We start from the raw sequence: 17033 nt of genomic DNA, 5'->3' as shown, positions 1-17033 counted from the left end.
TTTGTTGCCCATTCCCAACTCCTAATTAGGGGATTTGAAAGGGATAATTTGAATATTTAAAAGGTACTAATTGGGATATTTAAAAGGAATAATTAAAACATTAAAGAAACATAAGAGAAAACTGAAATATTAAAAGGGGAATGTTTGAATATAAAAGGGAATAATTTGAATGTTTTAAAAAGGGATAATTTGAATATTAATAAGGGACTGCTTAGGATGTTTTAAAAGAATAATTTGAATATTTGAAAGGGATTAATTGGGATATTATAAAAGAACTAATTGCAACATTTAAATGAAACAATTAAAATATTATAAGAGAATAATTTTAATATTAAAAGAAATTAATTGGAATACTAACAAGGGAATAATCTGAATATTAAAAGTGGGGTATCTGAATATTAAAAGATAATAAAGTGAATATTTTAAAAGGAGATAATTTGAATATTTAAAAGGGAGTAATTAGGATATTTTAAAAGGACTAATTGGAATATTTAAAAGGAGTGATTAGAATATTTAAAACAGAATAATTTGACTATTTAAAATGGGTGGTTTTAATATTTAAAATGGGATTTTTTGAATATTAAAATGGACTAATTAGGACGTTTTAAAAGGATTATTTGAATATTTGAAAGGAATAATCTGAATATTTAAAAGGGACTAATTGGGGCATTTGAAAGAAATAATTAAAATATTAAAAGGGAATAATTTGACTATTAAAAGAAAATGATTGGAATACTAAAAAGGGAATAATTGGAATATTAGAAGGGGGTATTTGAATATTAAAAGGGAATAAATTGAATATTAAAAAGGAACAATTGGGCTATTTTAAAGGGAATAATTGGGACGTTCAAAAGGGAATTCAGTTATTAAAATAAAGCGAATATTAAAAGGTCACTGCTGGGGCCCTCCAACCCCCACGGGGCGGATCCCCAGAGCTTTCCCGTCGGAGCTGGGGCTGAAGAACGGGAAGAGATTCCCGGGAAGTTTCAAGGGGAGGAGTCCCAGGCGCTGCTTCTCCTCGGCGTCGAAGAAGGAGAGGGTGCGGGATTCCTGGTCCAGGAGGACCCCGAGCACGCGGCAGCTCCCGGAATTGCGCTCCAGCTTCCCGCCGGGGAGGCGGAATTCCCCCTGGGAATACTCCAGCCCCGGCACCGTCTCCTCCGGGAAGCGGCCACCGTTGTTCCGCAGGGAATCCCGGATCTCCTCCCCCAGCACGCCCAGCTCCCAGTCGGATCCGTCCCCCACCTCCACTTCCCAGTAGCTCTTCCCTTCGGAAAAGCCTTCCCGGGCCACCACCACGGCTTTGGGATGGATCTTGGATCCCAGCTTGGAGGTGACGATCCAGGATTTTCCCTGGATCACGAGGTCGGGGTGTTTGCAGTGCTCGTCCAGGGTCAGGGAGACTTGGGAAGGAGGGAAAACCAACGGTTGATATCGTTTGATATCATTTGGTATCGTTGGGGATAATTTGACATCGTTTGATACCGTTCAGTATAGAATAATCAAATATTTGGGATTTTTCCATGTGTTAGGATGTGCAAAATCTAAATGCAAAAAAAAACCCCACAGAGCACAAAGTTCTGATTTTTGGGAAAATTTGGGGGGAAGGAGGAGGAGGAAGAGGAGGAAAAGAAGGAGATGAAGGAGGAGGAGGAGCAGGAGGAAGAGGAGGAGAAGGAGAAAGAAGAGAAGGAGGAGGAGAGGGAGAAGAAGGAAAAGGAGGAGGAGGAAGAAAAGGAAGAAAAGGAGGAGGAGGAGGAAAATCAGGAGGAGCAGAAAAAGGAGGAGAAGGAGGAGGAGGAGGAGATGGAGAAAGAAGAGAAGGACGAGAAGGAAGAGAAGGAGATGGAGGAGGAGGAGCAGGAGGAGGAAGAGGAGAGGGAGGAGGAGGAAGAAAAGGAGGAGCAGGAGAAGGAAAAGGAGGAGGAGGAGAAGGAGGTGGACAAATGGGAAGAAGAGGAAGAGAAGGAGATGGAGGAGGAGAAGGAGATGGAGGAGGAGAAGGAGCAGGAGAAGAGAAGGTGGAGGAAGAGGAGGAGGAAGAGGAGGAGGAAGAGAAGGAAGAGAAGGAGATGGAGGAGGAGAAGGAACGGGTGGAGGAGGAAGAACAGGCAGAGGAAGAGGAGAAGGAGAAGGAAAAGGGGAAGGAGGAAGTGGAGGAGGAGGAGGGGAAGAGGAGGAGGAGGAGGAGGAGGCCAGGACTCACCTGCATTACTCTGAGCCCGTCTGAATCCTGTGCAGAAAGGAGCACTAATTAACGCTAATTAACGCTCATTAACCCGGCAGCTCATTTGCATGCCAGCAGAGCCGGGCGGGGCGGAGCAATCAGGGCCGGGTCCCACTCACCCAACTGGGCCTGGATGTGCCCTGCAACGAGAGAGCCCAAAGAGCCATCAGGGCCACCTGTGGGACACCTGGGTGGGTGTGGGACACCCGAGTGACATCTGAGTGACACCTGAGTGACACCTGGGCAGGTGTGGGACACCTGAGTGACACCTGAGTGACAGCTGTGGGACACCTGGGCGGGTGTGGGACACCTGAGTGACACCTGGTGACACCTGAGTGACACCTGGGTGGGTGTGGGACACCTGAGTGACACCTGAGTGACACCTGAGTTACACCTGGGTGGGTGTGGGACACCTGGTGACACCTGAGTGACACCTGGGTGGGTGTGGGACACCCAAGTGACACCTGAGTGACACCTGAGTGACACCTGTGGGACACCTGAGTGACACCTGAGTGACACCTGGGTGGGTGTGGGACACCCGAGTGACACCTGAGTGACACCTGAGTGACACCTGAGTGACACCTGTGTCACCTGTGTGACACCTGAGTGACCTTTGTGTCACCTGTGCCACCTCTGTCACCTGTCCCAGGTGTTCCCATGTCACTTACGCCACCTGTGCCACCTGTGTCACCTCTGTGTGCTGTGCGTGCCACCTGTGTGTGACCCGTGCCACCTGTGCCACCTGTGTCAGGTGCGTGTCATCTGTGTCACCTGGGTCACTTCTGTCACCTGTCCCAGGTGTCCTGTGTCACCTGGGTCACCTGGGCCAGGTCTGAGTCACCTGGGTCACCTGGGCAGGTGTGTCACCTGTGTCACCTCTGTCACCTGGGAAACCTGGGCCAGGTGTGTCTGTGTCACCTGTGCCACCTGTGCCACCTGGGCCAGGTCTGAGTCACCTGGGTCACCTGGGTCACCTGGGCAGGTGTGCCACCTGTGTCACCTCTGTCACCTGGGAAACCTGGGCCAGGTGTGTCTGTGTCACCTGTGCCACCTGTGCCACCTGGGCCAGGTCTGAGCCACCTGGGTCACCTGGGTCACCTGGGTCATACCCCAGTCACCTGTCCCAGGTGTCCCCATGTCCCACCTTTGTCACCAGTCCCACCTCCCAAAGCAGCCCCAGATCAGCTCCAAACGTTTTTCCAGAGCCCAAATCCCCGAAATTCCCCAAATTCCCCAAATTCCCCCAAATTCCCCAAATTCGCCCAAACTCCCCGAATTCCGGCATTTCCTCACCGATTTTCTTCTCCATCTCCTGGTTCTCTGCGGGGGCAGAGAAGGAAATCGGGATTTGGGAATGGGAATCGTCGCGGGAATTCCGGGGAAGTGGTGTGAATATCGAGATAATTATCAAGATCAGAAATAATTGGAGAGATAACGAGTTAATTAATGGTTGATAATCATATAATTAATATTTAACTTTTAAATGATTCATATTTACTATTAATATCATTAATATTTACTTTTAATAGGATTTATATTGATTGTTAATATGATTTATATATAGTTTATATAGAATAATTAATGTCTTTTAGATAGAATATTTAATTATGTAATAAATAATAATAATGTTATCGATTATATGTTATAGAAGTATAAAAGAAATAATTGCTTATAAATATTATATCTAATCATGAAATATAATTAGTAGGAGTAATTAGGTGTTCATTTTCTATAAATAGATATAAAGTATAATTATGTTTAATCTCTGCAGAATAACAGACATTTAAATACCTTATATTAAATATCAATTAATAATTATTAGGTATTCAATATTAATTAATAATATAGAGACAAGATAGATCTAAAATGTATTTAATTAATAATAATTATTATCTCTAATCTGTAGAGAATAATGGACCTGTCGATGCTGGAGCTTGCTCAAATACAATTAAATAACAATTAGTTATTAATTATTAGTTATTAGTTAATAGTCATTAATTACTGGTTATTTTGCATTATTAATTATTAATTTTTAATCATTGGTTATTAATGATTGATAAATGATCAAGTAAGCATTAATTAGTAATTAATAATTATTAATCAAGTAAGCATTAATTATTAATTATTAATTATTAATTATTAAGAAAGTAAGCACTCATTATTGCTAATTAACTATTCAGTATTCAGTTATTACTAAACAAAAAATATTCCCAAACATTTCCAGGAAATCAAGGTAAATATTAATTGATTATTAGAAAATTAATTCCGGATCCAGCAGAAGCAGCTCCCAAAGGAATTTAAATTAATCGGAATTATCCCAATTATTTTTAGGCCCCTTTCCCACAAATAATCCCGGATTTATCCCTTCTATCTCTCTTGGAATTAATTAATAATTAATTAAAGAATTAATCCCGAGGGATTTTCCAGCTCCACCCTCAGAACTCCACCGAAATCCTTGGATTTTATCCCAAAAATCGCGGATTTGGAGGAAAACTCGAGGCTTTTTTACCCTTCTGGAATTTTCCAATCTCCTCCTCTGGAAAAGAAAGGAACAAAAATCAGGAAAATCCCCAAATTTGGGCTCAGTTTGGGGGCGAAAATTGAGGTTGGGATTAAGGGAAAGAATTCCATTACTCTGGGCCTAATAATTAATCCAAGCCTAATAAATTATTAAAATTATTCTAATAAATACTTAGTCTCAGTCTAAGAAATCACTAGTCCGAGCCTAATAATAAATAATTGGGGTAAGATAATAATTAGGATGAGTCTAATAAGTAATTAGTCCGAGTCTAGTAAATAATTAGTCCGAGTCTAATAAATTATTACAATTAGTCTAATACATATTTAGCCCAAGTCTAATAATTAGTCTGTCTGATAATTAGTCTAAGTCTAATAAATTTCCAGTCTCAGTCTAATAATTAGAATTATTCTCATAAATAGTCTTGGTCTAATAAATAATTAATCTGAATCTAATAAATAATTGCTGTAAGGTAATAATTAGAATGAGTCTAATAAGTAATTAATTATTCTGAGTCTAGTAATTAGTCCAAGTCTAATAAATTATTAGTCCAGGGCTAATAAATTATTAGAATGGGTCTAATAAGTAATTAGTTGAAGTCTAATAACTAGTCTGTCTGATAATTAGTCTGAGTCGGATAAATAATTAGTCTGAATCTGAGAAGTAATTAGTCCAAGTCGAATAAATAATTGGTCCTGGTCTAACAAATACCTCATCTAAGAATAAATAATTAGTCCAAAGCTAATAAATATTTAGTCTGAGTCTAATAACTAATTAGTCTCAGTCTAACAGGCAAGTAGTCTGAGTTAAATAATTACTCTGGGTCTAAGAAGTCATTAGGCTGAGCCTAATAAATTAGTCCAAATCTAATAAATAATTAGAATGAGTCTGATTAATAAATAGTCTAAGAAATAATTGGTCTGAGTCTAAGAAATAATAATTGGGCTAAGTCTAATAAATAATCAGTCTAAGCCTAATAATTAGACTAATAAATAATTAATCTAAGTCTAATAAAGAAATAGTCTAAGTCTAATAAAAAATTATTCTGAGTCTAATAAACAATTAGTCTAATAAATAGTCTGAGTCTAATAAATAATAATTGGGCTAAGTCAAATAAATAATTAATTGGTCTAAGTCTAATAAAAATTAGTCTGAATCTAATAATTAGTCTAAATCTAATAAATAATCCAAGTCTAAGAAATAATTGGTCTAAATCTAATAATTGGTCTGGAGCTAATAATTAGTCCAAGGGTAAGAAGCAATTATTCTGAGTCAAATAATTAACCAGTCTAATAAATAGCATGAGTCTAATAAATAACTAGAGTTTGTGTAATCAGCAATTAGGCTAATAAACAATTGGTCTAAGTCTAATAATTAGTCTGAGCCTAATAATGACTGTAAATTTAATAAACTATTAATCTGAGTCTAATGAATAATTATTCTGAGTCTAATAAATAGACTAATAAATAATTAATCTGAGTCCAATAAATAGTCTAATAAACAATTAGAATAAATCTCATTAATAAATAGTCTAAGAATAATAAATAATTAGTCTAAGAACTAATTAGTCTAAGTCGAATTATTGGTCCGAGTCTAATAAACAATGGCTTTAAATCTAATAAACAATTGGTTTAAGGCTAATGAATAACTAATTTGCAGCTAATGAATAATCAATTAGTATCTAATAGCTAGTTGATTATCAGTTAGTGAATAATTAATTAGCATCCAATGACTAGTTAATTAGCAGCTAATGAATAATTAATGCCAGCTCTTACCCAGCTCCCCCTTGAGATCCTCGATCTCTGTAAGGAATTGGGATCAGCCATCAGGAATTCCCGCGGTCCCGCCCGCCCCCGGTGCTTCCGGGCAATTCCGGGGGGATCCGGGCGCTTCTCAGGGCCCCAAATCCCAGGGAAAGCCGAGTCCCGCACTCACCCTCCTGGATCTCCTGCTGGTTCTTCCCTGGGAAGGGGGAAGGGAAACGGCAATTACGGAAAACTCTGGGAGCGCCAAAACAGCCGCTGGAACGGCGACGGCGCGTTCCCTGCGGATCAAGGGGAGAATTCCATTCCATTCCATTCCATTCCATTCCATTCCATTCCGTTCCGTTCCATTCCATTCCGTTCTGTTCCATTCCATTCCGCTCCATTCCCTTCCATTCCACTCCACTCCATTCCGTTCCATTCCGTTCAATTCCATTCCATTCCATTCCATTCCATTCCATTCTGTTCAATTCCATTCCATTCCATTCCGTTCCATTCCGTTCCATTCCGTTCCATTCCATTCCGTTCTGTTCCATTCCATTCCGCTCCATTCCCTTCCATTCCACTCCACTCCATTCCGTTCCATTCCGTTCAATTCCATTCCATTCCATTCCATTCCATTCCATTCCGTTCCATTCCGTTCCATTCCATTCCATTCCATTCCATTCCGTTCCATTCCGTTCTGTTCCATTCCATTCCGCTCCATTCCCTTCCATTCCACTCCACTCCACTCCATTCCGTTCCATTCCGTTCAATTCCATTCCATTCCATTCCATTCCGTTCAATTCCATTCCATTCCATTCCGTTCCATTCCGTTCCATTCCGTTCCATTCCATTCCGTTCTGTTCCATTCCATTCCGCTCCATTCCCTTCCATTCCACTCCACTCCATTCCGTTCCATTCCGTTCAATTCCATTCCACTCCACTCCATTCCATTCCATTCCATTCCATTCCATTCCATTCCATTCCGTTCAATTCCATTCCGTTCCATTCCGTTCCATTCCGTTCCATTCCGTTCCGTTCTGTTCCATTCCATTCCGCTCCATTCCCTTCCATTCCACTCCACTCCACTCCATTCCGTTCCATTCCGTTCAATTCCATTCCATTCCATTCCACTCCACTCCACTTCATTTTATTTTCTTTAATTTAATTTAATTTAATTTAATTCAATTTCATTTCATTTCATTTCATTTCATTTATTTCACTCTATTTTATTTTGGATTTATTTCTTTGTTTCCTTTCTTTCCTTTTTATTTTTGATATTTATTTACATTTTATTTTTATTTCCCCCGATTATTTTGGTTTTATTGATCTTATTTTGTATTTTATGGAACCGATTTTTTAAATTTTCTTATTTATATTGATTCCTTTTATAGTGATTTTTAAATTTGATTTTGTATTTGATTTATTTTAACTTTTATAAATTGGATTTTATATTTTAGTTTCCTTTTGATTCATTTTAATTTCTTTTTTTTAATTTTATGTTTTATTTATTTTATAGCTTCTTTAATTCATTTTTAGTTATTTATTTTATATTTTTCTTTATTTTCTATTTTTGCTTATTTATTTATTTTCAGATTTTAAGTTCGCTTCTATTTCTCGATTTTATTTTCATAGTTTTTATTTTATTTCTTTTATTTCTTTATTTTATTTATTATTCATTTTATTCTATTTTATTTTCTCTTTTTTATTTTTTATTTTGTGTATTTTATTTATTTTATTTTTTCTTCATATAATTTTTATTTATATTCCTTTTAATCTATTTCATTTTATTTTATTTACCTTCTATTTATTTTATTTTAATTGATTTTATTTTATTTTTTCTTTATTTTTATTTATTTAAGGACTTTCTAATTGCTTTTATTTATTTTATTTGCTTTAATTTATATTTTCTTGATATCATTTTTATTTCAATTATTTTAATGTATGTAATTTTCATTTATTTTCATTTATTTTCATTCATTTTGCATCTTTTTCTTTATCTTAGTTTTATATTTTCTATTTGATTTTTTCTTTAATTTATTTACTTTTTATTGCTTTTATTTCATTTTTTTGCTTTATTTGATAATTTCTTTCTTTTGTTTTTATTTCTATTTTTAATGTATTTTATTTGAATTTCTTTTAATTTCTTTCAATTTATTTTATTTCTATTTATTAATTTTCTTTTTAGTTTTTTCATTTTTTCATTGCTTTTATTTATTTTAATTGCTTTATTTGATTTGAAATTTTAATTTGAATTTGAAATTTTAATTTGAAATCAATTTTATTGATTTTCTTTAGATCATTTTTATTTCTATTTTTAATGTATTTTCTTTTAATTTCTTTTACTTTCTTTTATTTTCTTTTACTTTCTTTTATTTTCTTTTAATTCCTTTTAATTTCTTTTCATTTCTATTAATTTCTTTTATTTTCTTTTAATTTCTTTTAATTCCTTTTAATTTCTTTTCATTTCTTTTAATTCCTTTTATTTTCTTTTAATTCCTTTTAATTTCTTTTTTCTTTTAATTTCTTTTATTTTCTTTTAATTCCTTTAAATTCCTTTTAATTTCTTTTATTTTCTTTTAATTTCTTTTAATTCCTTTTCCTTCCTTTTCATTCCTCGTCTCCTCCTCATTTCTTTCATTTCTCCTTTATTCCCAATAATTTGATTTTATTCATTTCTTGCTCTTCAATTCTTTCATTTCCTCTTTCCCACTCCATTCCCATTCCAGAACAGACAGATTTTCCCGCCACTTTTGGCCATCAAATCCCGATTTTTGGGGAATCTCCACCCTGGACCCTCCCCAAGGCCGGAATTCCCGGGGCCGATCCCAAATTCCGCCTTTTCCCGCCGGGGAATTGGACTCACGCTCGCGAGCCAGGAGCTGCTGGTTCTCTGCGGAGACACGGAGGGAGAGGCTCGTTAGCGGGGAAGGGAGGGTTAATTAAGGGGTAATTAGTGCTTATTAAGGCTTAATGAATGGTTAATTAGCGGTTGATTAATAGTTAATTAGTGGTTAATTAAGGGTTAATGAATGTTTAATTTGCGGTTGATTAATGGTTAATTAATGGCCAGTTAATGAATTGTTAATTAATGGTTAGTTAGGAGTTAATTAGAGGTTGATTAGCGGTTAATTAGCCGTTAATTAATAGTTAATTAGCCATCAATTAACAGTTAATTAACATTTAATTAATGGCTAATTAACGGTTAATTAATGGTTGATTAGTGGTTGATTAATAGTTAAGTAGCAGTTAATTATGGGTAATTAATGGTTAATAAGAGGTTAATTAACAGTTGATTAATGGTTAATTAGCAGTTAATTATGGGTAATTAATGGCTAATAAGAGGTCAATTAACAGTTGATTTAATGGTTAATTAACGGTTAATTAACGGTTAATTAGCAGTTAATTACCGGTTTATTAGTGGTAGATTAATGAGAATTAATGAGATTAATGGGAACGGGAATTGCAGGAATGGTGGGAGTGGTGGGAATTGCGGGAATGGTGGGAATTAGACTGGGAATCGTGGGAACTGCAGGAATGGCGGGAATGGCGGGAATGGCGGGAATGGGAATGGGAATGGGAATGGCGGGAACAGCGGGAATGGGAATGGCAGGAATGGGAATGGGAATGGCGAGAATGGGAATAGGAATGGGAATGGCGGGAACAGCGGGAATGGGAATGGCAGGAATTGTAGGAATGGCAGGAGTAGCGGGAGTGGCGGCAATGGCGGCAATGGCGGGAATGAGAATCACAGGAATTGCGGGAATGGCGGGAATCGCCGGAATGGCGGGAATTGCAGGAATTGCCGGAATGACGGGAATGGGAATGGCGGGAATTGCGGGAATTGTTGGAATGGTGGGAATTCCGGGAATGGGAATGGCAGGAATTGCGGGAATTCCGGGAACGGGAATGGCGGGAATTGCGGCAATGGGAAAGGGAATGGCGGGAATTGCGGGAATGGGAATGGTGGGAATTCCGTGAATTCCGGGAACGGGAATGGCGGGAATTGCGGGAATTCTGGGAATGGCGGGAATGGCGGGAGCTGCCGGCAGCGCGGCACTCACGGCGCAGTTTGTAGGCGGCCGCCAGCAGCAGGAAGACGCCGAGGACGAGCAGCATCAGGAACGCCGGGAGCCAGGGGGACGTGGCCGGGAAGAAAACATCTGGAAAAGAAACGCCGGGAATCCCAGACTGGCCAGGGAACCCTGGGACGGCTGCGCCAGGAATTCCCCACCTCCAAACTGGGAATTCCCCATCCCCAAACTGGGAATTTCATCCCCAAACTGGGAATTTTCCATCCTCAAACTGGGAATTCCCCATCCCCAAACTGGGAAATCCATCCCCAGACTCATCCCCGAGCCCATGGAAAACCATCCAGGACATTCCAGGACCTTCCAGTGGCTCCAAGTCCAGGAAATCCCTGGAAAACTTTAAAACCTCCTTCATCATCCCACAAAAACTTCGGATAACTGGGAACGATTCCCGTTTTCCCGGTGTCTCACCGGCGATGATGACAGAAGATTCCGAGGCCGTCTGGAGCCGGGGGTCCAGGATCCTGCAGGACGCGGCGTTCCCGGATCCCGGCCGGAGCAGCAGGGAGCTGCCGGCACTCCCGGTGTCCGTCGGCGCCGGAATTCCCGTCAGGTTTTCCCCCTTCCCGTCTGTCCACAGCAGCTGGACATCGGAGAAGGGGCGCTCCGAGAGGCACCGGAGCCGGATCCCGCCCTGCTCCGGCCCCTCCAGGATCAGCAGAGGCTCGTGGACATTCCCTACGGATCAGAGGGACAGCAAAATCCCCGAGTTCCCGCTCCGAGGCGGCCGGAATTGTTGGGGTTCAATATTCTGGAATATTTGGGATCCACATTCCGGAGTTGGTTGGGTTCAACATTCCCGGATTGTTTGGGTTCAATATCCCAGAATATTGGAGGTTTAACATTCCCAAATTTTTGTGTTCGGCACTCCCAGAATAATTTGCATTCAACATTCCTGGAATTCTTTGGATTCAACATTCCAGAATTTTCTGGGTTTAACATTCCCAAAGTTGTTTGGGTTCAATATTCCCAGAATTTTTGGGGTTCAATATTCCCAAATTTTTCGGTTTAAGATCCTGGAATTGTTGGGTTCAATATTCCCACAATTATTTGGGTTTAACATCCTGGAATTTCGGGGGATTTAACATTCCCAGATTGTTTGGGATCAACATTCCCAAATTGTCTGGGTCCAATATCCCAGAGTTGATATTCCTCAATATTCCCAGAATTCTCTGGGTTCAACATTCCCGGAATTCTTTGAGTCCAATATTCCAGAATTTGCTGGGTTTAACATTCCCAAAGTTGTTGTTCAGGTTCAATGTTCCCGGAATTCTTTGGGTTTAACATTCCCAGAATTGTTTGGGTTCAACATCCCAGAATATTTGGGGTTTAACATTCCCGGAATTTTTGGGTTCGGCGTTCCTGGAGTTGCTTGGGTTTCACATTCCTGATTCCTTTGGGTTCCATATCCCAGAACTGCTGGGATTCAATATTCCAGGACTTTGGGGTTTAATGTTCCCAAATTGTTTGGGTTCGATATCCTGGAATTGTTTGGGATTCACATCCCGGATTGTTTGGGTTTGATATTCCCGTATTTTTGGGGTCCAACATTTCCAAATTGTTTGGGATTAACAGTCGGGAATTGTTGGGGTTCAATATTCCCGAATTTATTGGGATTAATATCCCTGGAATTTTTGGGGTTTAACATTCCCAGAGCTGTTTGGGTTCAACATTCCCAGAATTTTTGGGGTTCAATATTCCCAAATTTGTCGGTTTAAGATCCTGGAATTGTTGGGTTCAATATTCCCAGAATTATTTGGGTTCAGCATCCTGGAATTTCGGGGGATTTAACATTCCCAGATTGTTTGGGATCAACACTCCGGAATTGTTTGGGATCAATATTTGGGAATTGTTTGGGTTTAACATCCCCAGATTGTTTGGGATCAATATCCCGGAGTTGATATTCCTCAACATTCCCGGAATTCTTTGCATTCAACATTCCCGGAATGCCTTGAGTTCAACATTCCTGGAATTCTTTGGGTTCAACATTCCAGAATTTTCTGGGTTTAACATTCCCGAAGTAGTTTGGGTTCAACATTCCCGAATTCTTTGGGTTCAATATTCGATATTTTATTAATGATGATATTAACGGATTAATTAATGAATGGTTCATTCATTACTTTGGGCTCGGTATCCCAGAATTCTTTGGGTTTGATATTCCTGGAATTCTCCGGGTTCAGTACCCTGGAATTCTTTGGGTTCAACATTCCTGGAATTCCTTGGGTTCAGCATTCCCGGAATTCTTTGGGTTCAGTATCCCGGAATTCTCTGGGTTCAGTACCCTGGAATTCTTTGGGTTCAATATTCCCAGAATTCTTTGGGTTCAGCATTCCCGGAATTCTCTGGGTTCAGTACCCTGGAATTCTTTGGGTTCAATATTCGCAGAATTCTTTGGGTTCAGCATTCCCGGAATTCTTTGGGTTCAGTATCCCGGAATTCTCTGGGTTCAGTATCCCAGAATTCTTTGGGTTTGATATTCCCGGAATTCTCTGGGTTCAGCATTCCTGGCACGGGGATTCCGGTGCCCACGGGATTGGGCGATCCCAAAGTTCCTTTCCCATCCGAGCCACTCCCCGATCCCACAGACTCACCCGCCGCGGGATGGAGCACCGGGAGCAGCAGCAGCAGCGGGATTCCCATTCCCATTCCCGTTCCCGTTCCCATTCCCGTTCCCGTTCCCATTCCTGTTCCCATTCCCATTCCCGTTCCTGTGGGAAAGGGGAAATTCCAGGGGTGAGGACGGAATCCAGGGATTGGGGTCCGGCTCCCAGGCCCCGTTCCCTGGGATTGGATTGGGGTGGGGCGGGGAGGGAATTCCTTGGGAATCTCTTGGGATGGGTGGGGAAAGTCCCTGAAGATGACGGGAAAGTGGGAGAGAGGGGGAAAAGTGGGAATGGGATGGGAAGGGGAGGGGAGGGGGGGAAAGGGGAAAGGGAAAGGGGGAAAAAGGAGAAGGGAAAAGGGGAAGGGAAAAAAGGGGGGGAATGGGAGACAGGGGAAACGGGGAAAGGGGGGGGGAAGGAAAAAAAGGAAAAAGGTGGGAAAGGAAAGGAAAAGGGAAAGGGGGGAAAAAGGGGGAAAAGGGAAAAAAGAGGGAAAAAAGGGGGAAAAGGGGGAAAAAGGGAAAGGGGAGGGAAGGGATCCAGGGAAGGATCCAGGGATGGGACACAGGGAAGGGATCCAGGGATGGGATCCAGGGATGGGATCCAGGGAAAGGATCCAGGGAGGGACGCAGGGAGGGATCCAGGGAAGGATCCAGGGATGGGATCCAGGGAAATGATCCAGGGATGGGATCCAGGGAAGGGATCCAGGGATGGGATCCCAGGAAGGACCCAGGGAAGGACCCAGGGAAGGGATCCAGGGAAGGGATCCAGGGAAGGATCCCGGGAAGGACCCAGGGAAGCTCCGCAGCTCCGGATTTCCCACAAACCCTAAGCCCCCAAATCCAAGGAATTCCCGGAGAAGGCGCCGGGTCCGGCCGAGGGCCGGGAGCACCCACCTGATTCCCAGCCGAGGCCGGATCCCGGGAATCGCTCCCGGCCGGAGCCGCCGCCGGCCCCGGGAACCTTTGGACCCGGAATTGCGGCCCCGGAGCCGCCCCGGGTGGTCCAAAGGGCGCCCGGGAGCCCTCGGGAGGAGGCAAAGGCGGGAGCGGCCGGGAATCTGCGGGATCGGGATTCGAACCCCCCCGGGATCGGGATTCAAATCCTCCGGAATCGGGATTCGAACCCTCGGGATTGGGATTGAACCCCCCCCGGGATTGGGATTGGAACCCCCCGGGATCGGGATTCGAACCCCCGGGATCGGGACACGGAAGCGCCGGGACCCCCCGGGGCTCTCCCGGGATTTGGGAATTTCCGCTGCCGAGGCGCTGGGAAAAGCGGGAATTGCGGCGCTCCCGAGAGGAAATTCCATGGAAAAGCTTTTCCAGAGGATTCGCCGGGATTGGGGGAGCGCCGGGAGTGGGGGGAGGGGCGGCCCAGGGGCTCCTCCAGCCGCGGGAATTGCGGGAGGCGGCACCTGCGGGGATCCGGCCCCGGGCTGGGCTTGGGAATTAATGAATCAATCTATTCATTAGTAATTAATAACCCGTTATTAATTGTTAATTAGTTCTTATAAACGATTAATTCTTTATTCTTTTCTTCCTAATGATTAATAGATCATTGCTCTTAATTATTGCTATTTATTATTTAATATTTATTAATGATTAATACAGCTTTGTTAGCAATTATTGATTATCGATTATTTATTAATTATTGATTATTGATTATTGATTATTTCTTATTTCTTATTTCTTATTTATTTATTAATGATTAATAGATCATTGTTATTAGTTATTAATTTTTTATTTGTCAATATTTAACATTCATTATTTACTTATTAATAATTAATAAATAGTTGTTATTAATATTTATTATTAATTATTATTAATTGTTTATTATTGATTATCCATTCATTAATGATTAGTAGATCATTGTTATAAATTATTGATTATTAATTATTAACTATTTATTATTTATTAATGATTAATAGATCATTATTATTAATTATTGATTATTGATTATCGAATATTCAATATTTAAAATTTAATATTTACGTATTAATAATTAATATATCGTTGTTATAAATAATTGATATTAATTATTCATTATAGCAATTTATTATTATTTATTTATTTATTTATGATTAATAGATAATTATTATTGATTATTGATCAATAAGTATTACGTATTATTTCTATTTTATTTATTAATGATTAATATGTAACTGTTATTAATTATTGATTATTAGTTCTATTTATACAATAATTAGATATAAAATATTACATTCTTATTTATTAATAATTAGTAATTAATAATTATTTCATTAATCAATGTGTTGATCATTTATTACTAAATAAGCATATTAATAGGTCATTACCCGACGTGCGGTATTTTATTAACGCTGGATAACGGTTCATTAATTACTTCTATAAATAATAAATAAGTAAATGAACGGATGCATCGATCAATACCTGGGTCTAATTATTGATTATTAAGGATATTATTGATGTTAATGAGGGATTATTAATGCCCCTAATACTAGAAATCGGAATATTAATATATCATGAATGGATTCTTATTAGCAGGGTATTAATATTCTGTTATTAATACTAATTGAGAGAAGAATTTATTCTCTTACTAATGGGTGTGTTAATAGATAATTAATTGCAGTTTGGAATTAATTGCAATAGATAAGGATTCTAAATATTATTGCTAATTATGAATAATTACACTTAATTAACCCTAACCAAAGGCTATAAATAGCAATTTTAATTAATATCTATAGTAATTAATCTTTTAAAAAATTAATTAATTTACAATTATGGATTTTTTTAAAATTGATATTAATTATTAATTTTTAAATTATCATATTAATAGATTATCAATGTTACTAATATAAATGATTAATAAATGTTAATCTTTAAAAACAATTGATATTTAATTATTTTGAAATTAAATGTAATAGATAATGACTATAAATATTAATATTAATTAATATTAATATTAATTACAAATACTTACAATTAACCCTAATCCTAACCGATAATTACTATAAACATTAATATTAATTATTATTTATATATTTAATCTTTTATTAAGTATTTATATATTTAACTAATTAATTATTATTTTAAAATATTGATATGAATTATGAAGTTTAATAATAATGTCTCGATGTATTATTCATATTAGTGGTGTTATTATTAATAAATGTTAATATTTAATACTTATGAAATAATATTTAATTATTTTTAATTATTTGCAATAGATAAGGATTCTAAATATTAATATTAATTACAAATAATTGCAATTAATTAACCCTAGCCTACCACTATAAATATTATTAATAATTAATATTCATTGTAATTGATCTTTTAATAAATAATAATTTATTTAATTAATTCAGTAATTACTATTTTAAAGTACTGATATTAATTACTAATTTCAATATTAACATATTTATATTTCCTTACTATTAATCAATATTAATAATAGATGAATGATAATACTTATTAAATATTAATTATTATCTTATTATTTTGTAATTAATTGTAATAGATAATGATTAGAAATATTAATATGCATTATGAATAATTACAACTAATTAACCCTAACGGATAATGACCATAAACATTAATAATAATTAATATTGATATTAATTAATATTTATAATCATCAACCTTTCACTAAATATAAAATTATTTAAATAATTCTTTAATTCTTTAGTTATTGCTATGACCATTAATTTTTTTGTTACTATATTAATGTGCATCTAATAATAATATTTAATGAACCTTATTTAATTAATATTAATTAATATTTAATTAATTCTTAATTGATTGTAACAGATAAGGGCTATAAATACTAATCTTAATTACAATCAATAACAAATTATGATTAATTATATAT

General features: G+C 38.1%; 1 protein-coding gene across 3 annotated transcripts; it reads right to left on the bottom strand.

Moving 5' to 3' along the window:
• Nucleotides 1-350: 350 nt before the first annotated feature.
• On the bottom strand, nucleotides 351-14511 carry LOC125318966 (translation initiation factor IF-2-like). Of its 3 annotated transcripts, XM_048289933.1 has the most exons (13): nucleotides 14321-14511; nucleotides 14081-14269; nucleotides 13173-13289; nucleotides 10993-11259; nucleotides 10555-10653; nucleotides 9357-9383; nucleotides 6681-6707; nucleotides 6521-6547; nucleotides 4737-4763; nucleotides 3521-3547; nucleotides 2347-2367; nucleotides 2207-2233; nucleotides 1317-1403 (listed from the first exon to the last, which is right to left on the bottom strand). In XM_048289933.1, exons 1-12 carry the CDS (start codon nucleotides 14494-14496, stop codon nucleotides 2212-2214), a joined length of 1026 nt encoding a protein of 341 aa, XP_048145890.1. In that variant the 5' UTR covers nucleotides 14497-14511; the 3' UTR covers nucleotides 1317-1403; nucleotides 2207-2211. The 3 variants fall into 3 exon arrangements, with proteins under 3 accessions (XP_048145889.1, XP_048145888.1, XP_048145890.1); XM_048289931.1 differs by lacking the exon at nucleotides 14321-14511 and having other exon boundaries at nucleotides 352-1403; nucleotides 14081-14162; XM_048289932.1 differs by lacking the exons at nucleotides 3521-3547; nucleotides 14321-14511 and having other exon boundaries at nucleotides 351-1403; nucleotides 14081-14162.
• Nucleotides 14512-17033: the final 2522 nt, after the last annotated feature.

This window comes from Corvus hawaiiensis, chromosome 33 (genome assembly GCF_020740725.1).
Source record: "Corvus hawaiiensis isolate bCorHaw1 chromosome 33, bCorHaw1.pri.cur, whole genome shotgun sequence".
NCBI lineage: Eukaryota > Metazoa > Chordata > Aves > Passeriformes > Corvidae > Corvus > Corvus hawaiiensis.
The sequence above is the reverse complement of the archived record's forward strand: the minus strand, read 5'-3'. Positions and strand labels throughout refer to the sequence as shown.

Coding starts and splice junctions, on each gene's coding strand:
- LOC125318966 (XM_048289931.1), bottom strand. CDS start 13,281: ATGGGAATGGGAACAGGAATGGGAACGGGAACGGGAATGGGAACGGGA. Junction 6,708..9,356: donor GCAGCTCCTGGCTCGCGAGC/GTGAGTCCAATT, acceptor CCCCCTTCCCAG/GGAAGAACCAGCAGGAGATC. Junction 1,404..2,206: donor ACGGGCTCAGAGTAATGCAG/GTGAGTCCTGGC, acceptor CTCCTTCCCAAG/TCTCCCTGACCCTGGACGAG.